The sequence below is a fragment of the Taeniopygia guttata genome, chromosome 7 (genome assembly GCF_048771995.1).
Source record: "Taeniopygia guttata chromosome 7, bTaeGut7.mat, whole genome shotgun sequence".
In the NCBI taxonomy this organism is placed as follows: Eukaryota; Metazoa; Chordata; class Aves; order Passeriformes; family Estrildidae; genus Taeniopygia; species Taeniopygia guttata.
The window spans coordinates 29,185,540-29,207,856 of record NC_133032.1 but is presented as its reverse complement, the minus strand read 5'-3'; the positions used below and the strand labels follow the sequence as shown (position 1 = coordinate 29,207,856).

Here is a 22,317-nt window from a genome sequence, read left to right as displayed (position 1 = left end):
TCTGATCTGGAAACACTGTACATTCCAGATTTCTGGAATATTCTGTCTTCAGGAGAACCAAATGGGGAGCATGTTATTGACCCTGATGTCCTGTCCCTGGAAGCAGCTGAGAAAGGAACCTTTCATAAAGCACTCATGTTGCCATTGCTGTGACTCAGGAAATAAAAGGGAGCTGAAGGTTCTGGGTGTTTTCACCATAGGGTTGTATCTAGAATCAATATGAAATACATAGGTACTCTTTACAGAAAATAAATCAACATAATTGTTTGCATCCACAAGACTGAGTTGTCCATATTTTTAGCATAGATATTGGTAAGCTGTATTCTTTTTCCTCCTTCTTTGTTGTTTTCCTTGCCTCTTTGCTGCTAAACCACATAGAATATCTACCAGGTTACTATTGGTTTTCTAACACCTTAAACATTAACAGAATGGATGGCTTCCTCTAAGATAGAACAATTCTTCCAAATGGGAAGAAAAACAATTTGCTTGGACATAATTTTGGCTTTTAATGTCATCTGTGTTAGCATTTCTGCTTTGCTTAAAAATGAGAGAAGACTTTTCCAGCTCTGCTTTGTAGAGTATCAAGCAGAGACTCTGAAGAAGAAGGTACAAGCACTAAACCTCAGCAAGATTTATGGTACTTCCTATCTGACTTTCTCTCAGTCTCCAAAAGATTCTGCTTAGCATGAAAGCCTCCATTTTTATTGCCCCTTCCAAAACGTGGTGAATTCTGTCTGTAATATCAGGGGATTCAGCAAAGCCAAGTGCAAAGTCCTTGATGTGGGTCAAGGTAATCCCAAGCTCAAATACAACTGAACAGAGCATGGATTGAGATCAGCCCTGCCAAGGACTTGGGGGTGCTGGTGGTTGAGAGCTGGACCAGAGCTAGCTGTGTACACCTGCACCCCTGAAACCAACCATGTCCTGGGCTGCATCCACAGAAAAATGATCCTCAGGTTGGGAAAGGAATTCTGCCCCTCTGCTCTCATGACCCCACCCTGGAGTACTCTGTCCCCAGTATAGGAAGGACATGGACCTGCTGGAACAAGTTCAGAGGAGGGCCATGAAGATGCTCAGAGGGCTGGAGCACCTCTGCTACAAAGATAGAGAGATCTGACATTGTTCTGCCTGGAGTAGAGAAGGCTCTGGGGATTCTTAGGATCCAGTTCCTAAAGGGGCTCCAAGAGAGCTGCCAAGGGACTTCAGACAAGGGCCTGGAGTCACAGGATAAGGGGGAATGGCTTCAAATTGCCAGAGGGCAGAGTTTGATGGGACATTGGGAAGAAATTCTTGACTGTAAGGGTGGTGAGGCGCTGGCACAGATTGCCCAGAAAAGTGGTTGATGCCCCATCCTTGCAACTGCTCAAGGCCACATGGAAGTGGGCTAGAATTAGATGATCTTTAGAGTCACCTCCAACCCAAAACATTCTGAGAGCCTCTGATTTCATCACCCTACACACAGGTTCAGTCTTTAGCTGAAAGCAAAGCTTATGAAAATGTGCCTCACTGCACAACTGCAAGGTATGAAATTACCTCTTTTTTCAGGGCTTAATCACATCAAGACATCACTGAATTCTTGTTCTTTCTGTGAGAACAGAAATTGCTGATCCGCCTTACAACACATTCTTATGTTTACACTTATATACATCCTCCAGTTTATACAGTTTAAACCCTGTTCCTGCTTATTTGAACCCAGGAGCAAGAAAACCCGTTAAGTGTAGTATCTGGCCCCTTCCCCCATCTTTACTCTGGGAGGCATTTACCAGGTTGGAGGCTGCAACCCTAATTAACTTCACCCAACACAATGCATACCATATAAAAGGCACAGGAAAAGGCAATGTGCTCTGTAATCCTGCTAACATATACATGGATTGATTTTCAACTGGTTTGATTTAAACAAACCTCTTTCTTGTTTGTACTGATAAAAACTAAGTAAGCAGCAACTGATGACTCAGGCAGAAACGTATCTATGGCATGGAGTGCAAAGTCCTGTTTGAAATTTTTTAATGGATCTCAGGCACTGTTAGTTTTCATGTGGCAAGATAGTTTCTGAAGATTGTCCTCTTCTTTGCCATTTAACATCACTTAAACAAACAAGGGATTTGGAGAACAAAAGTAGCTGTACAAGGCAACTCAAAATGTCTCCTATCCCATGCCTATCACAAAGGTGCACACAAAAGAGTAAATAACATATGAGTGAACATTAAGAGTGGAATCCTTACCTGCCCTCCTTTAGGCTGGTATTTGATATTATCTGTTGACCCAATTTTTGACCTGACATTCTTGAGGTCAGGTAGAGGCTGATTAATAACTCGTAGCTGCTTTGGAGTGGCTGGAGATTTAGGAGGAGTGCGAATTATGGCAACTTTCTTCTCAGTAGGTACCAGAATTGCAGATTTGGGGGTCCCAGGAGTGTGGGGAGTTCTGGAGTAACTGGGTGTCCCTGGAGTGCCTGGGGTACGGGAGGCATAGCTTGGTGGTGTCCCTGGAGTGATGGCAGTGGAGCCAGGAGTAGTGGGGGTAGAAGTCCCACTTTTTCCCGTTCTGCTACGAATTGGCTCTGATCCTACATTCAAGAAAAAAAACAAACAGCTTTAGAGCCACAGGGGTACAGCTCTTCTTCCCTTTGTACTCCCAAAACTGCATCCCTGCGTGCCAGGCGAGACACAGCTCTTAAGATGGCAGTGCTACTGCTGGAACAGCAGCTTGAATGGGCCTCTGTGTGTCTTACTTGGCTAATCAACCTGCCAGGAATTACCTTGCCACGAGAGGTTGAGGTAATGCCCCCAGAGTGACTGAGCTCTCCATTCTGTAACACAGGAGTGCTTCCCTCAATAGCTCTGATTTCTGCAAAGCTGCCCAAACAAGGCACATCGTCACATTTATTTCCATTTTGGGCAAAGGACAAGAAGCATCCTTGGAATCCAACCTTTGGGACTTGATGCAGCCAATTTCAATGGATCTGGACAATAAACTAGAAAGCAGTAAAAATTCTGATGATATTCCTGAAATGAAAAGCTGAGTGAGTGCCTGGCTGGTGCTGTTTCTCATAGCATTGCTGGAAAAGTGCAGATGAACCCCAGGTGGGCACTCAAATGGAGCACAAGCTATAGCTCTGCTGTGTGGATGGGTAGATGTCCTCACATCCAATTGCTATTTTTCATTAGTGCTGTGAAAGAAAACCATTACCAGAGGCAACTTTGATAAAAAGTCACATTTTACTTACTTTTGCATGCAAATAAAAAAACGCCAATTATATCATTTTGTAGCAGCTCCATTCAGTGTTTATGGCATTGCCAGTTCTTTTCACTGGGCATAATGATCAGTCTAGCTGTGCTTTCTGCAGCCAGATCTGCTCCTAACTCTCAAACATAAATAAACAGAAGCTGAGATATCTCCAAAAGTAAAATTTTGCTGAGAATACTTATGGAGAGAAAGATCAAAGTAACTCTCAAAACCTGGGAACCTCAATGCCAAATGGGTGCATGTATGTTTTCACTCTTCAAATGTTCAGAAATTATAAATCCAATGGGCCTCTCAAAAGCATCCAGTGGGACTAAACACATTGTTATTTAAAGTATTTGCTGATCATTCTGTTTATGCAATGATGGTGGCCCAAACCCAATGCTCTCCTGCCCCTGGGGCTCAGGAGACAGTCTTTGCTCTACATGTTTCATTAGGCAGACTGAACATACTTCACTCACCTCCCATTTCCCTGAAAAGATTTCTTTCTTTCCAAACCAACCCTAAAGCTTCTCACTGTACCATCTGAGACAGAAAAGGAATTTTTTTTTTCCTACCTCCTTGCAGGTTTGGTGTATTTATTTTTCATTCCTCAGCCCCTCACTACACTGCCAAATGCTCCTGGTCAGGAGAATGGGCTGGCTGCTGTGGCAGCTGGAGGTCACTCTGCCTTCAAAAGGTCTCCACTTTATCTTTGGAGCATCACTTATGAATTTCAAAGGACTTTTTTTTGCAGAATTTAATCATCTAGTTCACATAAGCTGTTTTAAAAGGGGCTGAGATTGGTTTATAAAGACAGAAGACAGAGGAACTCCTGTTGGAAAGCATATGGGTTCTAAGGCCTGGCTAAAAGTTCTGGGGTTATTTAGTAAATTGTCTTTGTCCTGTAATTTATTTTGCCTTGTGATTTGGTAACTTTGGTCCTCATAAAAGGAACCTAGCTGGTTCACTATCTGAACTGCCCCTAGTGAGTCACTGCTAGTTTACATCTCAATTCTCAGCAGAAATTCTACCCTAGGAGTAGAGCATAGGGAAATAATTACTGGGAAGCAGCAAATAAATGACTGTAACTATCAGGTTCACTTTTCCAAGATCCATCAGAATATTTCAGGTTGTCTGCTTCATTTTTGACTCATTATTTCTTGCTGCTATTTGTAAATGCTCCGTGTTAAATACCTCATCCAGCTCTGAGTTCCCTACAAAGGCATTTTCTAATATCAGCAATTAGTCTGGGCAGCAGTTTCGCTCTGGGCACTGCAGGTGCATCCTGTCCCTGTTTTCAGGCACTTGGCATATGAACAAAACCACTCTGTGGGCTCTAATTTCCAACAGCACACCCCAGACCCACTCCTCTGTGTCGAAGGCAGGGACACGTGATACTGTGCAATGTGACAAATCTAACAAGGATGGAGACAGCCACAGAAGTAGAAGAGAAGGTTAATATGCAAAAAATAAAAGCCAACATACGGGTAGTCCGTCGTACTGAAGAGGAAAGAGAAGCTGAGAGGGAGAGGGAGTTCTCCTCTCTGTCTCGGTCTCCTGACACACCTCGCCGAGGAGGAAGGATAGAGGAAGGCCTTGGCAGAGACGAACGCTTCTCAGGGCTCTTGCTCACTCCATCCTAACAGCAGCACAACAAAAAAGGAAGGTTTAGTTTTCAAAACTCACTCTTTGGGCTGTGATTTCCTGTATTAGGGGGAAAGCTAATCCTATGGGCCCAGTTTGCTCCTCACGCAGGAACCTGCGGGGATCACACTCCATGCTCTGCTTTAGCTCCCTGGTGCTCCTCTACTGCATCAAAACATCCTCTGATGACTATCCCGAGACATCTAGGGATATTCTTGGATCTAAATATGGATGCATCCCACAGTTGGCTCTTACTAAGGAAAAAAAGTGGGGTTTTTAAGTGCAAATTGAAAGTAAAAACTCTCTAGAGCTCAAATGTTAAATTCCTATGTGAATTTACCTGCAAAGTAACTAAACTACGGGTGTCCAGAATACACCATACACTGGATTGATAGGTGTCGTGTGATTTTTGCATATTTAAACACTAACTTGTAAACTTCTTATGGAGATAAATTTTTAGCTACAGGTTTTGTTGGTTTTTCTGGTTTGTTTTTTTTTTTTTTTTCCCTGAGTGTGGGATCATAAATCCTATTGGTTTAATTCCTTCTCTAATAAAATGTTTACTTTTTGAAATCAGTGCATACCTTCTGCTCACCAAAAGTAAACCCCTCTTTACCATTAAGGCAATGGACTTGTATGTTAGAATATTTTTGAGCTCATGAGATGTGCAGCCAAAGACAGACCAACATAAGCAGACATTCTTCCTGAAGACAAATGATGATGGTCCCAACCAGTAAAAGACACTCCAAGTACAGCATTAAACAAAAAATGTAAGTCTATGGCAAAAACAATTTCTAAATGGGGATAGTTAACTCCCCATAATGTATATTTGAAACACAAGTTAAATGTAAACATGGAGAGGCTGGAATGGACTGCCAATCACCTTTTTAAATTTATACTGCAACTTCTTCACAAAGTCCTATGCATTGACTAAATTTGGTTCCTTGAGATTTGGATTCTGCCCTATTCTATCACCTCCTGCTAGTAATTAGAACTGTACCCTCCTCTCCTATGCTGGAAACTGAATTTGATTTTGAAGAATATTAACAGGTCAAAAATTACATTTTTTTAAACTTGGATGACAAATTAGTACTGCTGTTCTTTACCACCTACCCACTTTTAAATGGCTGTAACTTCTTGGCAGTTAATGAAGTAGCATCCATATGATCAACATAAAGAAGATATGTCTTTCTAGTTACAACTTCACTTACGTTTCCTTTGGAGTATCTCCATTTTTATCCATCTTGTAGCCTGCTAATCAGTTTTCCTGCCACTGGATGTAAGTTATCCCACAGGAGCTTCGCAGAGAATTACTCAAATTCAGTGGGGTAGATAATGTGTTTCATGGAGTTCACCTGTGCATCTCTGACTCTCTTCACCAACTCTGCTACCTTACCTTAGCATCTGATTTTGAGTCTCTTGGGCCTGCAGAGGAGGGCCGAACAAAATAACTGTCTGTATCCAGACATGTGGCCCTTTTAGTGGTTAATGAGCAAGCTGAGCTGGGTCTTGGAGGAAGCAATGACTTTGCTCTAGACTTTGAGGCAGGAATCTTTGACAAAGAGGCAGTCTAGTCATGAGAAAACAAACAAAACACAACATGAAGCTGGACAAAATGAAAACACATGCAACATGGACCAAAAAAAAAAAAAAAAAAAAAAAAAAAGCCAAGCTATGAAAAATACTTTTCCTGTGTCTGGTAATGGTCTATGCAGATGTGACAATCATGGAAGTTTCAGTTTGTTTTGTTTGACTGAAACCACCTTGGTCTGGACAGAGTTACAGAGTCTAGGAATTTGCCTTTTTCTGCAGATGCTATTTTGGTCTTGTGTTATAAGGAAAAAACTGGTGCCAGGTGTGGCATTTAACTGGTACAACTCCTGCATTAGAAACAAGTGCAAAGCTACAGGAGCACCAAGAGATCCCAGCCCTTGAAAGTTGAAATATATCCCTCCAGGCTAAAATCAAGAATAAAACAGTGGGAATCTTAGAAGCAGAGTTACACCAGTATTCCCACAACAGCAGGAGGACAACAGTAATTCCTCATTTTGCCACTGTGTACAGACAAAATTTTTAAAACACCCCAGATACTGCTCTGCGCATTTGGTGTCACTCCATAGAAATTCATAAATTTATATTGGCAGTATGGAGTCCTGGGTGAGGAAAGCCATATATGCCTGAAAGGCTGACACAGTATGTTATTATGAACAAATACTTGTTTGATACCAAATAATGACAATATCCCATTGAAAGAACAATTAAACACCAACAGGATGGACAGAAAATATTTGTTAATACTTAGAAGCATCTTACTGCTTTACAAAAAGGGATCTCCTTGAAACAAAATAGGGCTACTTGCTTAAGAAATACCTTTTTTCTACCATAGGTATAACTGATATTAGAAAGAGCAATTGCAAAGGTGTTACCTTAGTAGTCCTGATCCTCTCTGTAGTCATACTAGCATGAAATTAGTCATATGAACAATCCAAATGGGCCTGTCATCCTGGGATTTGCAGGCATTTGAACTTGGTATTTGATCTCAATCTCTAGACTTTCCCAATGTTCAGAAAAGGTACATGAACTGCTTTAAAGTTGTCTTGCTAGAAAATGAGAAAAGAATGTGCTGTCCAGCTCTGACAGGCCTCTGGCTTGGGCCATATACTCAGCTGAGGCTGGTGTGCTGAACGCCATCCATGACACCACCCATGTGATTGAGAGTTGGAGAACTCTGTATCAAGCAATTCCATTTGGATGTTCCATCCAATTGGATGTCATCCTCCAGACCAAGTAGCAAGACAAGAAATTAGGATGGAAGTGCTAGCTTTACTAGCAAGAACATATTCCCATAATGAGTTTTGCAATGTATTTATGCCTCTTTCTTTTTTAATACTTATTGTACTGTCTAGGAACAAACAGAAGAAAACCAGTGAATAATTATTTTAAAGAGAAACTACAGAATATGTGTTTCTGTCAAATCAAAGGCTTGTCCAGACTTTCACTGGTTTTTCATAGTTTAGTTTATGGGTCTCATCCATTTGTGAAACTTTGGATTGCATTTAGACATCCATGAAGTTATTTATTGATGCTGAAACACTGTGGAAGCAGGGTATCTACGCTGGGTGGCTCCAAGAAGCAGACATTCTGCAAGCACCTTTCACCTGGCTTTCTAAACCAGAGATAGAACTAAGCACGCATTGCTTGAGGCCCAAATCTTCATTCTGTGGTTTTCAACATTTTCAACTTGCATGCAAGAAATTACCTCTATAATGAGACTGAAAAACTCTTGTAGATTAAAATTCTAGTCACAGTGCAAAGACTTTTCACTCACATTGCTCAGTGTCCCCTCGGAATACATGAATCTAACATGGATGCTAAAGATGGACAACACTGAGCTCTGTCAGTAGAACAGATGGGGAAAAGGCATGACCTTGAGCTACTGCACAGCTCTGGTTATCACAGTCTAGAGCTCCTACATGGTATTTAGGTAACAAGGAACTTTTTAACATCAGGAATAGCAGCAGAATCTGCCCAGAGCTGGTTGAGCAAGCAAAGAAACCCTGTCTCAATCCCTGCAGGAAAACTCTCCAGTCTCTGTTAGCAAGACCTCTGACCTCTGTTTTAATTTATGTTGCTGGAAGGGTCAGGTGTCTAGAGGACAAAGATCTATGGGACTCTCAGGGATTGCTAAAGTGGGGATGAAGAACCCTAATTTTATTTCAAGGTGTTCCTAACACATGGCACAGGTTTTCATCACCTCACTGTGAACTGCAGGTACACAGCTGCTTCCAGCAGATGGAACTGTTTCACTTTTCCTGAACTTGTCCTGTGTAAACTGCAGTCTGAACATGGGTAACAAAACTGACCAGGCTGGATGATCTAACATTACCAGTGGAGAGGAAAAGGCTGCATTTGAAGGACATAAAAGCTGAAAACCACGAAGAAACAAAACAACAAAAATAGGGAGAGATCTTTAGAAAAGCAGAGGCAGAAAAGAAGAGAAAATATCCAAGAGGAGTGTGACTGTGGCAACCAGAGAGGCAAGGCAACAGGGAGAGAAAGTAAGCAGGGGACAGCTTTCTGATCTGTGCTGTAACATAAGGGGCAGGAATAGGAAAGGTATACAGAAAGATAATTTCACAGAATGATTTTTAAATGCTTGTACTAGAGCACTCCATAAACACTGAAAATGGGCAGATATTGGCTTCTCTTGTGCAAGTGTTGATGGTCTGTCAGGAAAAGACAGTAATAAAGCACGCTCAGACTCAGCCCATAAACCTGCCCAGATCTTAGTCACTTGTAAAGAAGCTCTAAAAGCTTCCCAGTTCTGAGCTGGAATGGGTCAGACCTGAAAAAACATCGTTCCTCCAAAGCCTCCAAAAGGTTACACTGCTCTCAGCACTACCAGTTTCTTACAATTCATAAACAGTGTGTAGCACTTCATGTGACACAGCCTTTTGCTCCCCAAAGAATTGAGAGTCTGGTTTAACAAACAAAAAAAATCATCCATGGAATATATTAATAAATATATTAGGAAATTCTGAGAAATTCTAAGGAAGTTCTTAATTGTTTATGATGGGGGATGGCCCTGCTCCTCAGGGCCAGGAGCTGGACTCGATGATCCTGATGGGTCCCTCCCAACTCCAAATATTCTATGATTCTATGATAACAATGACAAAGTGTTGTGTTGCAGATGTGAATTAGCATGTGTCACTGCCATGGTAAAAGTAACTGCATAGGGGAGACTGAATGCAGGTTGGTTTCCTGGGGATTTTGGAGGGATGGGACAGAAACAGTGCAAGGTCAGCTAGGAGCAAGGACGTCCTTCCTTAAAAGAGCCAGACACAGGAAGCAGAAAGGGCTGTAGAGCAGCTGAAGGCAAGGCAAGGCAAGGTTGCAGTCTGACAGATTATAGCACAGACAGTGGCCCAGGAAGTGGCCATACTGAAAGCAGTAAATGTAAATTCTACTGGCCAGTAACTTCTACACAGGCATGGTCCCTGCAGAACCCTGGGCAGTGGAATGGGTCACCAGGAGATACCCAGCAGTCCTGGGGGAGGGCTTCTGCCTTCTGTGTTTTTGTAACCCACAGCAGTGCAGCAAGGTGACAATGCAAGTTGGGTGCTGCAGGAAGGGCCAAGAGATACAGCTTATCCCACAGAATGGCCTGGCTCAAAATGCTGCCCAGACTTCAAGTCCTGCAGTTTGGAGTCTGTGTGCCCTCTGTGGATCTGCAAACTGTCACCATCTACCATTTGAGACTAGACTTCTAAGATTATTCAGGAAAGGTGGTTTTAGTTATCCTTTTACATGAATAATGAATATGGCGAACAAATTTTAAATGGAACACACAATTACTTACTGAATTAAGACAAATAGATGTGACATAAGGGCAAAAGATTATAAAGATGAACAATAAGATTAATTTACTCACTGAGAGTTTTTCCTTTGCTTGTTTAAATACAGCAGGAGCCTGGTTTGTTTCACCACCTGCTGCTGAGAAATCCAAAGAAAGACTTGACAGTTAAAGACAGTAATAACAAGCATTTCCATTCAGTACAATTGTTAGACCAATTAAATGCCTTGAAACTACTGTGCAAAGCAAGTACTTTGTGAATTACCCTCAGTGAACTGTATATAGACATTTACTTGCCTCAAAAATTTTTGCATTCATCTTATTTGAGGTAAAATGGTATTCTATGCATTTTGAACAAAATGAAATTTTGTATTCATTTCCTTAAAGTCTATAAACAAAAAGAAAAAAGTTCCAGAAATATCTGACAAATATAAGAGTTTCTGGTCAATCCTCAGACAACTTAGCATTCTGATTTTCAGGACTGTCATCTAAAAATCAAGCTCCTTTAAATCATCATCTTAAATTAAAATTTTAAGAGAGGCCTCTACAGTCACCACTTTCAAAATATTAGCCAACATTCATAATGGAAAGAGAGAGATTTACTGTTGAATTTTCATCCTAGTTGTGTCAACAAGGTCAGTGTGTCATGGTCAACCAAGCTCTCAAGAATTTAGAAATTCAAGGTTTATCTGGGACATCAAGAATGTTGATGCAGTATTTCATTTATCTGATACATGGTTTGAGGTAAGATGTTTCTCTTGGACTTCAAATCCATCCACACTGGTTTTTGAATGGGGCAGCTTTTTGGAAAGCAGGTTGTTAGCTTCACTCCAAGGCTGCTGCTTAGGAAGTGATGTGCAACCTAATAACTCACATGAGATCTTCTGGCACCTGTGCCAGGATGCCCTTGGTAAAAGCAGAATTAGGGTAACAATCACAAATGACAACCTTCTGCTATAAACCCAGCTGTTTTCCAACTTCAAACCAGCCCTAATTCCTCATGCAGGATAGGTCAGGTTAATTTTTCCCTTTTCTAATGCAGCTCCCAGGCGTGGTGAGGCTATCCCTGGTTCTCTGTCACACTACCCACTCTAGTCCAAGGTGTAGGAGGGAGAACTTGTGAGGAGGAAAAGAATATGTAGCTGCATACTTCAGTTCTTCTGAATTTTTAAGAGGTAAGTACAGCGGAGCCTTCCCGTGTCACACTTTACCACAGCTGTTACTGCTGGTTTGGGTCTGGTTTCCATCTCTTCTAGATAACCACAAACAGCTTCTTTCCTCCTTTTTACTGGATTCAACCCTAACCAGTCACCACTATGAGCTGGGAAAAAAAGCTGTGTCACTTGTGCCAACTTCTCCATCTGAAGACAAGATTTCTACAGGCCCTACAAACATGTTCCATCTCAGGGGCAACCCCAGAACCGAAAACAAGAAACAGACGCATATCATGGCCAGGTCATTGTCCTGGCCTTGCCTCCAAAAAAAACCACTCTGGTAACACACCTGCAGTAGCATCTCACAGCCACCAACAAAACACAGGCCAGTTTGGGGGTTTCACTCATGGAGCTACACCAGCCAAGGCAAAGACTTCCCAACTCTCTCGCCAGGGCTGGCCATGCAATTTTCTTTTTCAAATGGCAAGGACAAGCCTCTCAAAAAACAGTCCCTGCCTCGTGGATATGGTGCTGTAAATTACTGGTACTTCCCAGTGCTTACCAGCGATGTGGGAATTTTTTTTTCAGTTATTGAGGGGCATTAAGGGAAAAATGTACTTTTCTGGGCCGTTGTGCAAAACATAAAAGCAGATATTAACTTCTTTCGGTAGATATCTGTATCTTATGACTGACTGGACGCGTTTCATTTTGAAGTCACGTGGAGATTTTAGCTAACTGCAACATATTCTGTAGAAAGCAACAAATCTCTGTAGACTACACTGCCAAGTACTTTTGGGGGGCTTCATTACCCAGGCATCACTAAAGCTGACAAGACCACTCCAAATAGGATGCACTGACAGTCAAAACTGGCTTCAAGAAATAGTGCTATATTTCCCATGAAAAGAAAATGGGAGAGAGACAATGTTCCTCTAGATTTCAGATCCTGGAGAGACCTGGATGACATAATCAAGCTCAGGGATATGTAAGATAACATATGATCACCTGCACTCTCAGAATGTCACACAGCATTGCAGTCTTTCTCAGGGTCTCCCCCCAGGTCCAATCAGGAAGTATAAAAAAGGGAGGTAGAAGCAAATAAAGCATTCTGTAATTTTCCCAGCAACAACGAGTGTGCTGAAACATTCTAAGAAATATTTTTGATCACCTTCTAGCATGGCTTCAGCTCCTCTGCTTTAGAGCTCAAAGTTCAAGCCACATTTCTGAAAGTTTTATGATCTGGGTGCCATCATTTTGGTAGCTCTCCACCTCAGGACTTAAATAAGGGAGGACTTAAGTAAGGGAGGTAGTTTTTGTATTGTATTTCTCACTCTGACTAATACATCTGCTTCACTGTGCCTTGCAGTGAGAGAGAAAAACCTCTGAGATTTGCAGCACACGTTTCAGGCACAGGGCAGATTTTATGTAAGTCCATTGGTATCAGTTCTCTTTGGGATCCTACAGGTCAGAACAGTTCAGAGGAGGTAGTGGTAGATACCTGAGGGCATGACAGCACTGACCACACAGCTGCAGAAGTGTAATAGAAGTTGGGAACACTACAAAGCCAGTGCCTTTCTCCCACCCATGTCCACAGCTTATTGAACCTCCTGGGGCTTTTGAAGGAACATGAGAATTATGGGTTGTAACTTCTGAGCTATCAAGATGTGCTTCAGCAAGCAGCAAGAGACAGCAAGGAGAAATGTTTTAACTCCGTTTTAAAATTCCTCCCTCTTGGGTAGTTCTGGTTCAGAGTGCAAGTTAGGACAGCCCAGAGACTGCAAACTGAGGAGGAGCCATCAGTGCAACACAGAGAGGACTGAACCAGCCTTTCCTTTTCTGGTTCCATTTCTCCTGAGAGGGGGAAGTAGAAGGATGAGATTCTGTCACAGGAGTAAGGCAGTGGGATCATTAGTTCCCAATGGAACACAGCCAGGATACAGTGCACACTTCATACAGCAGAGGCATGATACCAAACCTGCCCTAAACCATCCTCTTACTGCATTTTCCCTGCTCAGACCTCCCTGCTGGGGCTGGTCTGCATTCACAACAGGAGGGCCTGGTGCAAAACTGAAGGGGAATGACAGCCTGGGGACACTTTTAGTATTGCTCTGCTTAACCACATGATGGATAATGAATCTTCCTGATGATTTCTAAGCTGTCAGAAGATGCCTGTGCACTTCTGCATTGTTGTGCATGGTTCTTCTCTTATTAGCCCGAGTTCCAAACAACGCTACAGCGTGTGGCTACATTACACGATAGAAAACCTGGCTTCTTCTAGCAATTTTTAAGATCACAATGAAAGTAAAGATGTTCATCCTTCCACTTTGAACTCACAGGAACCATGAATATTATGCAAAAATGTTGGAAGAGTTATTTTGGTCCTCTAAATAATGATACGCCTATGAAGTCATAACAGGAATCATTTCTTTCTTCCTTTCATCTTCCTCTACCAAATATTAAGATTTTTGCTCGGAACGCATTTCGCAGTGTGAGCCCAGATTTCTTCTCTCTCAGCTCCATGCTGCATGTGGCTGGATTCTCCCTGTGGATTTTGACTGTACAGCATAAACATCAGTGACAGATTGGGAATTGTCAATGCAGATAACATCAATAAACAAAATATACGTCTGAAACACTTCTTATTATGCATGAGAGTAAAAAAGCAGAATAATGGAAATGCATACCATGGTGTAAGTTGCCAACATTTTCCCACCATTAAAAAAAAAAAAAGGCATAATTAAAAAAAAATTTAAAAATAAACAGAAAAAGATGAGTAGAGATTCCTAGAACATCACACTCTAAGCACGATGCCAAGTTACAATCACAGCACTTGGAGGCCCAAGCAATGACAAGCAAACATGATCATGGCCTCCATCAACAAGCAAATAAATACCGGGAAAGAAAAAGAGAAAGAATAAAAGAAAAATGGTACAAAACACTAAAAAAGCAATACTATTTGTGAAGATTGATACTCTTGGAAGAAAAAAAAAAATAGAGAAGCTGCTAGAGCTATGAGATTTACAAAAGAAAATGTCTATGTTTGCCAGCCACATTGCATAACTGAACAGAACGCAGTCACCTGTCTGCTTCCGTTTAACACAGGAGAGATGAGTTGGTCTAGTATATTTGATAGCAGGTTTTAAAATTATTTTCCTGGAGGGAGAGTGGCCCTGAACTTCAGTTTTTTTAGCAAGTTCAGCTTTCTTATACACTGCTATGGACAAAAAGAACACAAAAACATAGAATCAGGAAAAAACCCAGCAAACCATTTCATATGATCAATATGTCAAGTGTCTGGCCCACTGCCCCACAACTCCAACCCAATGCATTGCTTCTTCAGAGGGGTACAAATCCCATGCTGGAAGAGGGGCATTGGCTCAGATGCATTACCCAGTACTCAAAGGGGATGTCCACAATGAAATAGGACCAGGGGAGCAGTGAGCCTTGGACATGGCTTCTCACATGATTGTACAGTATCTCATTAAAAAATACTACCATTAATAATGTCATGGTACACATAATCTACAACAGAGTAACCAGATAGTACTGTAAAATAGTAAGAAAATAAAAAAAAATTGTAATAGGAGTGTGAAATGAACCTTTTTTCCTTCTCACTTCATCTCTGGAGAGTGTGCTAGGTTCCTTTTTAGCTATTTTCCTTTCAGGAGTAGAAATCCTGCCTCTCCCAGTTTTAAAAGGTTTCTCTTTTTTATGCTTATCAAGAGATGGTCTTCGCAATTCTCTCTCTGCTTTCTCCTCTTTAGGAACAGTCTCTAACTGTTCAGTCATGATGCTCCTATCATCATCTGTAGGATCAGAGCAAATTACAACAACAAACAAAAGATTAGTAACAAATGTTAACAATACTTCAGAGGAGCAGGGAAAAATAGTTGAAGACAGAGCAGATGATTAACTTTTAAAAAGCAAACTATTTTTGCCATTTTTCTGAAACATGCTGAGATTACTAATATAACTGTAATAATTTTGCTTTTCAATCATTATGATTTGGAAGCAAAAATATTCAACAGACAAAACAGAAAGGATAATGCACACCTTGAGTGTCTGCCCAGAGACTGTCTGTGTCCATGATGGAGTCATCAATTGTTGTTTCATCTTTGTAATCATCACACGTCTCTGTTTTGTAGTTAGTGAGCAGGATTTCTTCTCTCTGGGGTGAAGCAGGAGCTTCTCGGGAGCCTTCCTTGGGCTCAACTTCCACTTCTTCAACATCCAGCTCCTCCTCAGCCTGGGAGTCTCCTGTTTCAATGTCTTCCTGCTGAGTAGCAGCAAAGCGCACGCTGTGAGAAGCAGATTCACCCTCATCAACTGTTGTCTGCACCACTGTGATAAAGTCATCCTCCACTGTCACCACTGATTCAATAATGCCTTTCAGCTCAGGCAGGGCTTCTGGGCTACCCTTGGCTCCCATCTCTTCTGCAGCAGGCTCGCCAAAGTCTGGGGGCACTTCTGATACAAGATGCTGTTTATCCTCTTCTTTTGCTTCTTGCCCTGCTTCCACCTCTTCTTCCTCATATTCTTCCCCTTTCGGGGCCCCAGCTGCCACTTCACATGGCAGCAGCTTTTGGGTTTCCGTAGGTTTCACAGCTCTATCAAGAGTCTCTTCAGCTCCTTCTACAAGTTGTGGTATGCTCTCCATCTGAATCTCAGCAGGCTCCTCCCGGAGAGGCTCAGCTTTTGGAAAGAGGAGCTCCACAGACGTCCCCTTAGCTGGTAACTGTGTAGGCATCTCTTCCCCAGACATGGGAGGTTTTGGATGTTCTGCTTTGATATCCTCTGGTTTCACGGACTCTCCATTCAAACTTTCTTGGGCTTGATCATGCTCTCCACTAGATTCATAAGATTCCTCCTTATCAACTGCCTCTTGATGTACCAGATCTGGCTTAGTTACTTTTTCCTTAATTTCTGTTTCTGACAGTTTGGTGCTGTCCTTCATATAACTAGGCTCAGTCTTGGAAAGTACATCTGCATCCTTTGCTTCTCTGGAGAAGATGGTCTCCTCTTTCTGCTGAGTGTCTTTGGGTTCAGGCTCTGCTCTTTTAAGAAAGCCTTTGTCCTGCCCTAAAGGAAGGGAAACAACCTCGCTGATCTTAGTGTCTAACTTACTCTGATATTCCTGGTCAGCTCTCCTTGCAGCTACCTCCATATCGTGCTTAATAGCATTGTAATCTGGTTTAACTGGAGCTTCTACCTCAGCTATATCAGCTATCTCAGCTATTTCAGGAACAACACTAAGAGTCTTCTCCTTCTCCAACAACAAACAAATAGAATCCTTTTCTATTGCTATCTCTGAAGCAGAAATTCTGTCATACATGGTATCAGCAGGTAAATGAACTTTACTAGCCACACTTTCTTCTTTCCTTTCTAACATTGCCTCAGCTCTTGTCTTCTCTGGTTCTGCTCCTTTAATGGGACAGACCTCTTTAGAGTCAACTTGATCTTCACTTTTTTCTAGCACAGTATCTAGTTTCTCTCTTTTCTCCTCTTCAAAGTCCCTCACCAGAGTGGACTCACCATGCTGACCTAAATCTCTTTCACTGAGGAAGTCTTCTTTTGATTTTTCAGCAGCTGCCAGCTTCACTTCTATTAAAGACAAGTCAGGAGCGAGGCCACGTCTCAGTTTTTCATCTGTGCCTTCGTAGAAGGGACAGGTTTCACTTGTTAAATTCTCACTGTCCTGAACCGGAGAAGGGAGTGGTACTGTGTACTTATTGAAAACACAGTAGCCCAAGTCTTCCAGCTGACTTTCAGCTTTCAGAATTACATGGTTTTCATTTGTCACAGGTGGCAGAGCTGTGCTGCTGTCTTCCACAACAGTGTCAGAAGGAACTGGCTTCTTCTGCGCCACCTCAGCATCGGCACTCACAGAAGCTAATCTAGATCTTGTCCCTGCCAAGTCTAACATTTCAGGCAGGTCAGGAGCAAGGACAGCCCCATTTTTGTAGTAATCTTTGGCCTGGAAAGATGGTTCAGCCAAGGTCTCAGGCTGGACCTTTTCTTCTACCATCACTTTTTCTTCTTCTATGTGCTCATCTTCCTCTCTACTTTCAATGGGGAAGCAGGGGGCCTTCTCCAATGCTGGTGTGGTAGCTGGCAAGTAGTCATCACCTTCATCCATACTTCCACTAGTGTTAGTTAGAATATCTGAAGCGAGGGGAGAAAGATCATGTGCACGACCAAAACTAAATCCTAGGGCTATTGAATCCAGACAGGACATGGGCAAGTTAATAGACATACTTCTCTGTTCAATTGCAGATCTGCCCCCAAGTCCCAAGCTCCTGCTCAGAGTTAGGTCATCTTTATTTTTACTGTGAAGTTCTCTCTTATCCCCGTAGACTTTGGGGTCAATAGTGAACATCCTTTCTGTTGGAGAACTGGGCTCTTCAGATGTGTCTGGTGTATAGCTCTGAGCCAGGGTACTGTACCCCATTTCACGAGCATGCACATTTGGCTGCTGACTCAATTCTGTCCGTAATTCTTCCTCTTCCTCCTCCTCTTCATCTTCAGGTATTAGAGGACCTCTCTGATAAGGCTCATATTTACTCTCTTTAGTGTCACTCAGCTCATAGTAATCACTGCTTTGTTTCAGACCATCTGCTTTGAAGGCCTCCTCTTTCAGAGCAGAGGTTTCAAAATACTTCGACATTCCTGACTGATCCTCCTCTTCCTTCATTTGATGAGGAGCTGAAACACTTGTCTTATCCTCCTCAGTATCTTTTTTAACATCTTTCTCTCGAGAAGCTTCTAGAGTAGGAGTCTTCTCCGTGGTTAAACCTGGTGCCTCAGGGGCTTTCTCTGTTATTCTGGATAACTGAGCAGTATCAGGGTACTCTGCTGTTTTCTCAAGGGTCAGTTCATGGCTTAACTTAGCAGGGGGTACCTGTGTGCTTTGCTGCGCCTCCTTTTTCACATCTGCTGCTGCTGAAAGCCCACTTTGGTCTGTTTCTTTTTCTGCTTTGAGAGTATCAGGTGACTTTTTAGCTTCACCATCCTTTTGAAGGTCTGTTTTGTCTGGGGAAGATGTCTTAACTTCTGATTTTGTGGTAATTTTACCACCATCTAATATTCGAGCCTCCCCTTTATCAAAGAAGTCATACCTTTCTTCCTCATCACTCTCATCCTTAGTCATGTCCTTTTCCTCTCCCCATGGAGGGATTTTTGGCGTGCTTGGAGTCTTCAATCCATCTACAGTTACTGCTGAGACTTCTTGGAGAGATAATGTCCTGTCTCTGTGGATCTGTTCATCCTTACTGAAATCTTTGGCAAACAGTTGGTCAGTAGGTTCCTGATGTGTTTTGAAACTGTCTTTGAGTGAAAGCTCCTGGGGGAGAGCAGGAGATGGGCCTGAAGGAAGTTCACTTTTGGCTACTTCTGCCTTGGGTTCTGGTGGCAATAGAGAACTTTCACCATGGCTGATGGCACCACCTTGGATATCTTTGAGGTTGTCTTGAAATTTCATAGCCATAACTTGGCTGGTTGATGAGGGCACACCTGCAGTCCTTTCTTCCACCCTGCTCTCTTCAGGCAGCAGAGATGGTAAGTGCTCTTGTTCTTGAGGAGCAGGAGGCTTAGCAGCAGGTTCTGCAAAACTGGCTTCCCCTTTCTTCTGTGAATCAGTTTTCAAGATCCATTCTGATGGAGGTGAAAGCATTTTTTCTTTGTCTTTGCTTTCTGACTCCTTTTTATCTGCAGGCTCTGCTTTTGCTGACTGTGGAACTAAGGCATCATATTTAGGTTGCTCAACAGTCTTATTGTCCTTCCCAGATTCACGTTGCTTTGTGTCTAATGGTTCTGCTGCAAAAGGGCATGTGCCCTCCTGGACACGGAATTCCATCTTCGTGGCTGCAAGTAAATCTGAAGTAATTTGTTTGGGTTTTATAGCAAAATTATTTCAAGCACTTACAGGCAGGCAGTCATGTGGCCTACAACATTTTAATATGAATGATGGAATGGAAAGGGAGAAAGATGTGAGCATGCAGCAAGGCATCCACCTAGAAACTTGCTTTGAAGTGTTAAATACTAGTTTCCTTTCAATATATAAGGTTTTATAAGGAAAATGTGAGTTGTACACGTATAAATGTAAGCACTGAAATGAGATGATTTAATGTAAATTCTTTGTCTTCGTGATTTGTATACAACAGCTAAATCACAACAAATAACCTCACTTAATTAGAAGCTTTGCTGGACTCTGTAGCTTATGTTAGTTTTGTGTTCATGAAGTCTGCAACTTCAAAGGAATCACTAGTACCTTTGTGTGTTTCTGATATTTAAAACATACAGTTATACATTCCAATGTATTTTTATGCATTTTTGTTCTACATGCAGCCTAAACTAGAGATGATGCTTGCGAAGGGTTTTGGAAGACTCAGAAGAGGCTGGTTTTTTTAACTGTATCAACTTACTACACTCGCTCTTTGTCAAATACCAAAATCTCACTGCTGTCACCAAACCAGCATGTGGAAATCAGCAACAGACCTACTAATACCCCCAGATCTTGAAGGTCTGGTCTTCAAAATGGCCAGTCACCTACAGCTGTAGCTGAAGTCAAGGAATACTTGGCATGCTTCCGTGACTCTAGATCAGGAGCTAATTAAGTTAAATTGAAACTAAAAAGGCTTCTCTTATACTCTGCCACTTTATTTTCAGAGGGTCATACCTAGTAAAGTTTTTTTTTAATACCCACTCGGTTAATCATTAATAGCTTGATCTTTTTTTTAATGTCCTGCAGAAGGTAATGATTCCTATCTCCTTGACATCTTCCTATAATGGGAAATATGAAGAGAAAGACTGCAGAATTAGGCATATCTTTCTGCACTAATCTGTAAAATAGGTTTTATGAGTTTTTTCTAAAGCTTGTTACAACTAGCACTGGGCCAACTCTGAATTTCTTCAGATCTGAAGTCCATAAAGCCATCTTTTTGCTCTGATGAATCTGACTGGTTTTAGAACAATTAGTATCGAAGTATTGCTCATTATTTAAATATCTGCATATGTTAATACTGAGTCAAAAAAGCAACTGAGATTCTAAACTCTACAGGTAACCAAACTACAAATCTACACCTACAGTGATTTTGCTCCTTTGTATTTTTACATTTGGTGACTGACTTGCAAGCCCCATGAAGTGTAAAGCATGGCCACTGGGCTGATGACATCCTTGTTTCACAGAAATGAAATACCTAGATACTGCTTTTCTCCATGTATCCTACTGTGTCTCTTACTGTAGTGCACACAAACAATACCAATGGCATCAGGGCATATTCTGACTGCCAAAGGAATCCAGTGCTCTTCAGCTGGGCCATGCAGAACACAAGCCTCCTAAAGGCAGCATTCCTTAGCCAGGTAGGGAGTGGGTACATCACTACTCCACACCAGGGGTCTTTGCACCTTGTTCCACTGCCTGAAGAGAAATACCATTGAAAGAAAAATACTGAAGCCTAGTTCTTATGTACTGAAGGATGACTGCAGTAAATACTTTGTTCAGAGATTAAGTCTAAACTTCACTCAATGCACCCAGTCCTAGCCTTCACTTTGAAGGCAAATGTCCCAGTGGAAGTGATGGAGATTTTGCCAAAGAAGGGCACTCCAGCAGGGTTAAACACTTGTAATAAGGTGGCACACGCAAAAAATAAGAGTTCTGGCAATGACTCAAGAGAGGAGGGGCAGATTGCAATGGATGAGAAGGGTGTGACATAAGAAGCAATAGCTTTAAGGAAGCTAAACCAGAATGCACTGAAGCACACACAAAAGAACCAAACCAACCAAACAAAAATCCTGCACACTGCAAATGAAAACATTTCTACAGTTTAAGTGTCTTTATGACATAGTCAAAGGCGGCAAATCTGCTGTTTGAAAGAAATGCAGATGAACCTCTGCACCAAAAAGAAAAAAAATACATAGATTAGCAATGTGACTGGCAAACACATCTGAGATGGGGGAAAAGGGCTTACACAGAGGAATAAGCTTAGCTGCAAAGCAATATTTTATCATGGCAAAGTAAAAAACTCAGGAATCAGCCGCAGCGGTGGGAAACCATGTTGTCATACAGCACCTACACAATCAAATTATCCACTACACACTCTTCAAGCATAATAACAAGAGCAGTCATACTAATAAATGGGAAAAACAGAAAATGAAGCAGGCTTGGAAAGCACTGGAGAAAGCCGGAGAAGGACTTGCTGGCAGCAAACACATGCAAACCTAAGGAGGAAACACCTTCCTCAGCCAAGGAAGGGGGTGTGTCTTTCAGCACAAAGGTCACACCCTCCCTGCTGGATGCCACGTTTGGCACTTTTTCTTCATGACACACTGAGAAACAGAATCTGACTGACCCTCACAGAGGGCCTTTGACTGGTCCAAAGGTTTAATGGGCCTGTGCTCTTTCCCCACTTGCTTCCCAGGAAGAGCAGCAGGTTGCACTTCCACAGCCATCACACTCTTTACTGGTTCTTCTTCTTGGGGATGGAAAAAACAGGTGACATCACCACCAACAGTAAACACCAAGCACACAGCTGAGCAGGATTGCTTTTACATGACCCTTTCAGGACTGCACTTACACAACCTTTTCAGCTCAATATTTTCAATGTAAGTCTGTAAAGGACTGCCAGTACCCAGTTCATTTTAGCCACCATGGAACTGAATTTTCGTTAGGGAAAAAACCAAACCAAAAGCCTGCCTCCCCCCAGACAAGCATGTTTATGTCACAAGATGAGAGCTGAAAGTGTTTTACAGTGTTTTATGAAAGTGTCATACCTCTCCCAAGGATGACAGTGGGTCAAATAGTCATTGGAAATGGAGATGGAATGGAATGATGGATGGCTCTGACAACACTAATGCATCAATGAGCTCAAAGTACGCTGATATTTTTCTAATAATGTGCCGTTTAGTCCAGTACACGACATTCAACTGAGGGAGAAAGGTATGAGGCAT

General features: G+C 42.0%; 1 protein-coding gene across 50 annotated transcripts in view; it reads right to left on the bottom strand.

Moving 5' to 3' along the window:
- Window positions 1–22,317, bottom strand: part of MAP2 (microtubule associated protein 2) — a 231,797-nt gene that overhangs the window by 19,230 nt on the left and 190,250 nt on the right. For 17 of the 50 annotated variants that reach the window (XM_030277938.4, XM_030277937.4, XM_072931650.1 and 14 more), the window contains 6 exons: window positions 15,427–19,245; window positions 14,973–15,179; window positions 14,453–14,587; window positions 10,301–10,362; window positions 4,711–4,864; window positions 2,223–2,566 (listed from right to left, as the gene is read on the bottom strand). In XM_030277938.4, the coding sequence (XP_030133798.3) occupies window positions 2,223–2,566; window positions 4,711–4,864; window positions 10,301–10,362; window positions 14,453–14,587; window positions 14,973–15,179; window positions 15,427–19,245 (4,721 nt within the window). The remainder of the gene's footprint in view (window positions 1–2,222; window positions 2,567–4,710; window positions 4,865–10,300; window positions 10,363–14,452; window positions 14,588–14,972; window positions 15,180–15,426; window positions 19,246–22,317) is intronic. The other 33 variants (XM_072931654.1, XM_072931664.1, XM_030277969.4 and 30 more) reach the window with 7 other exon arrangements.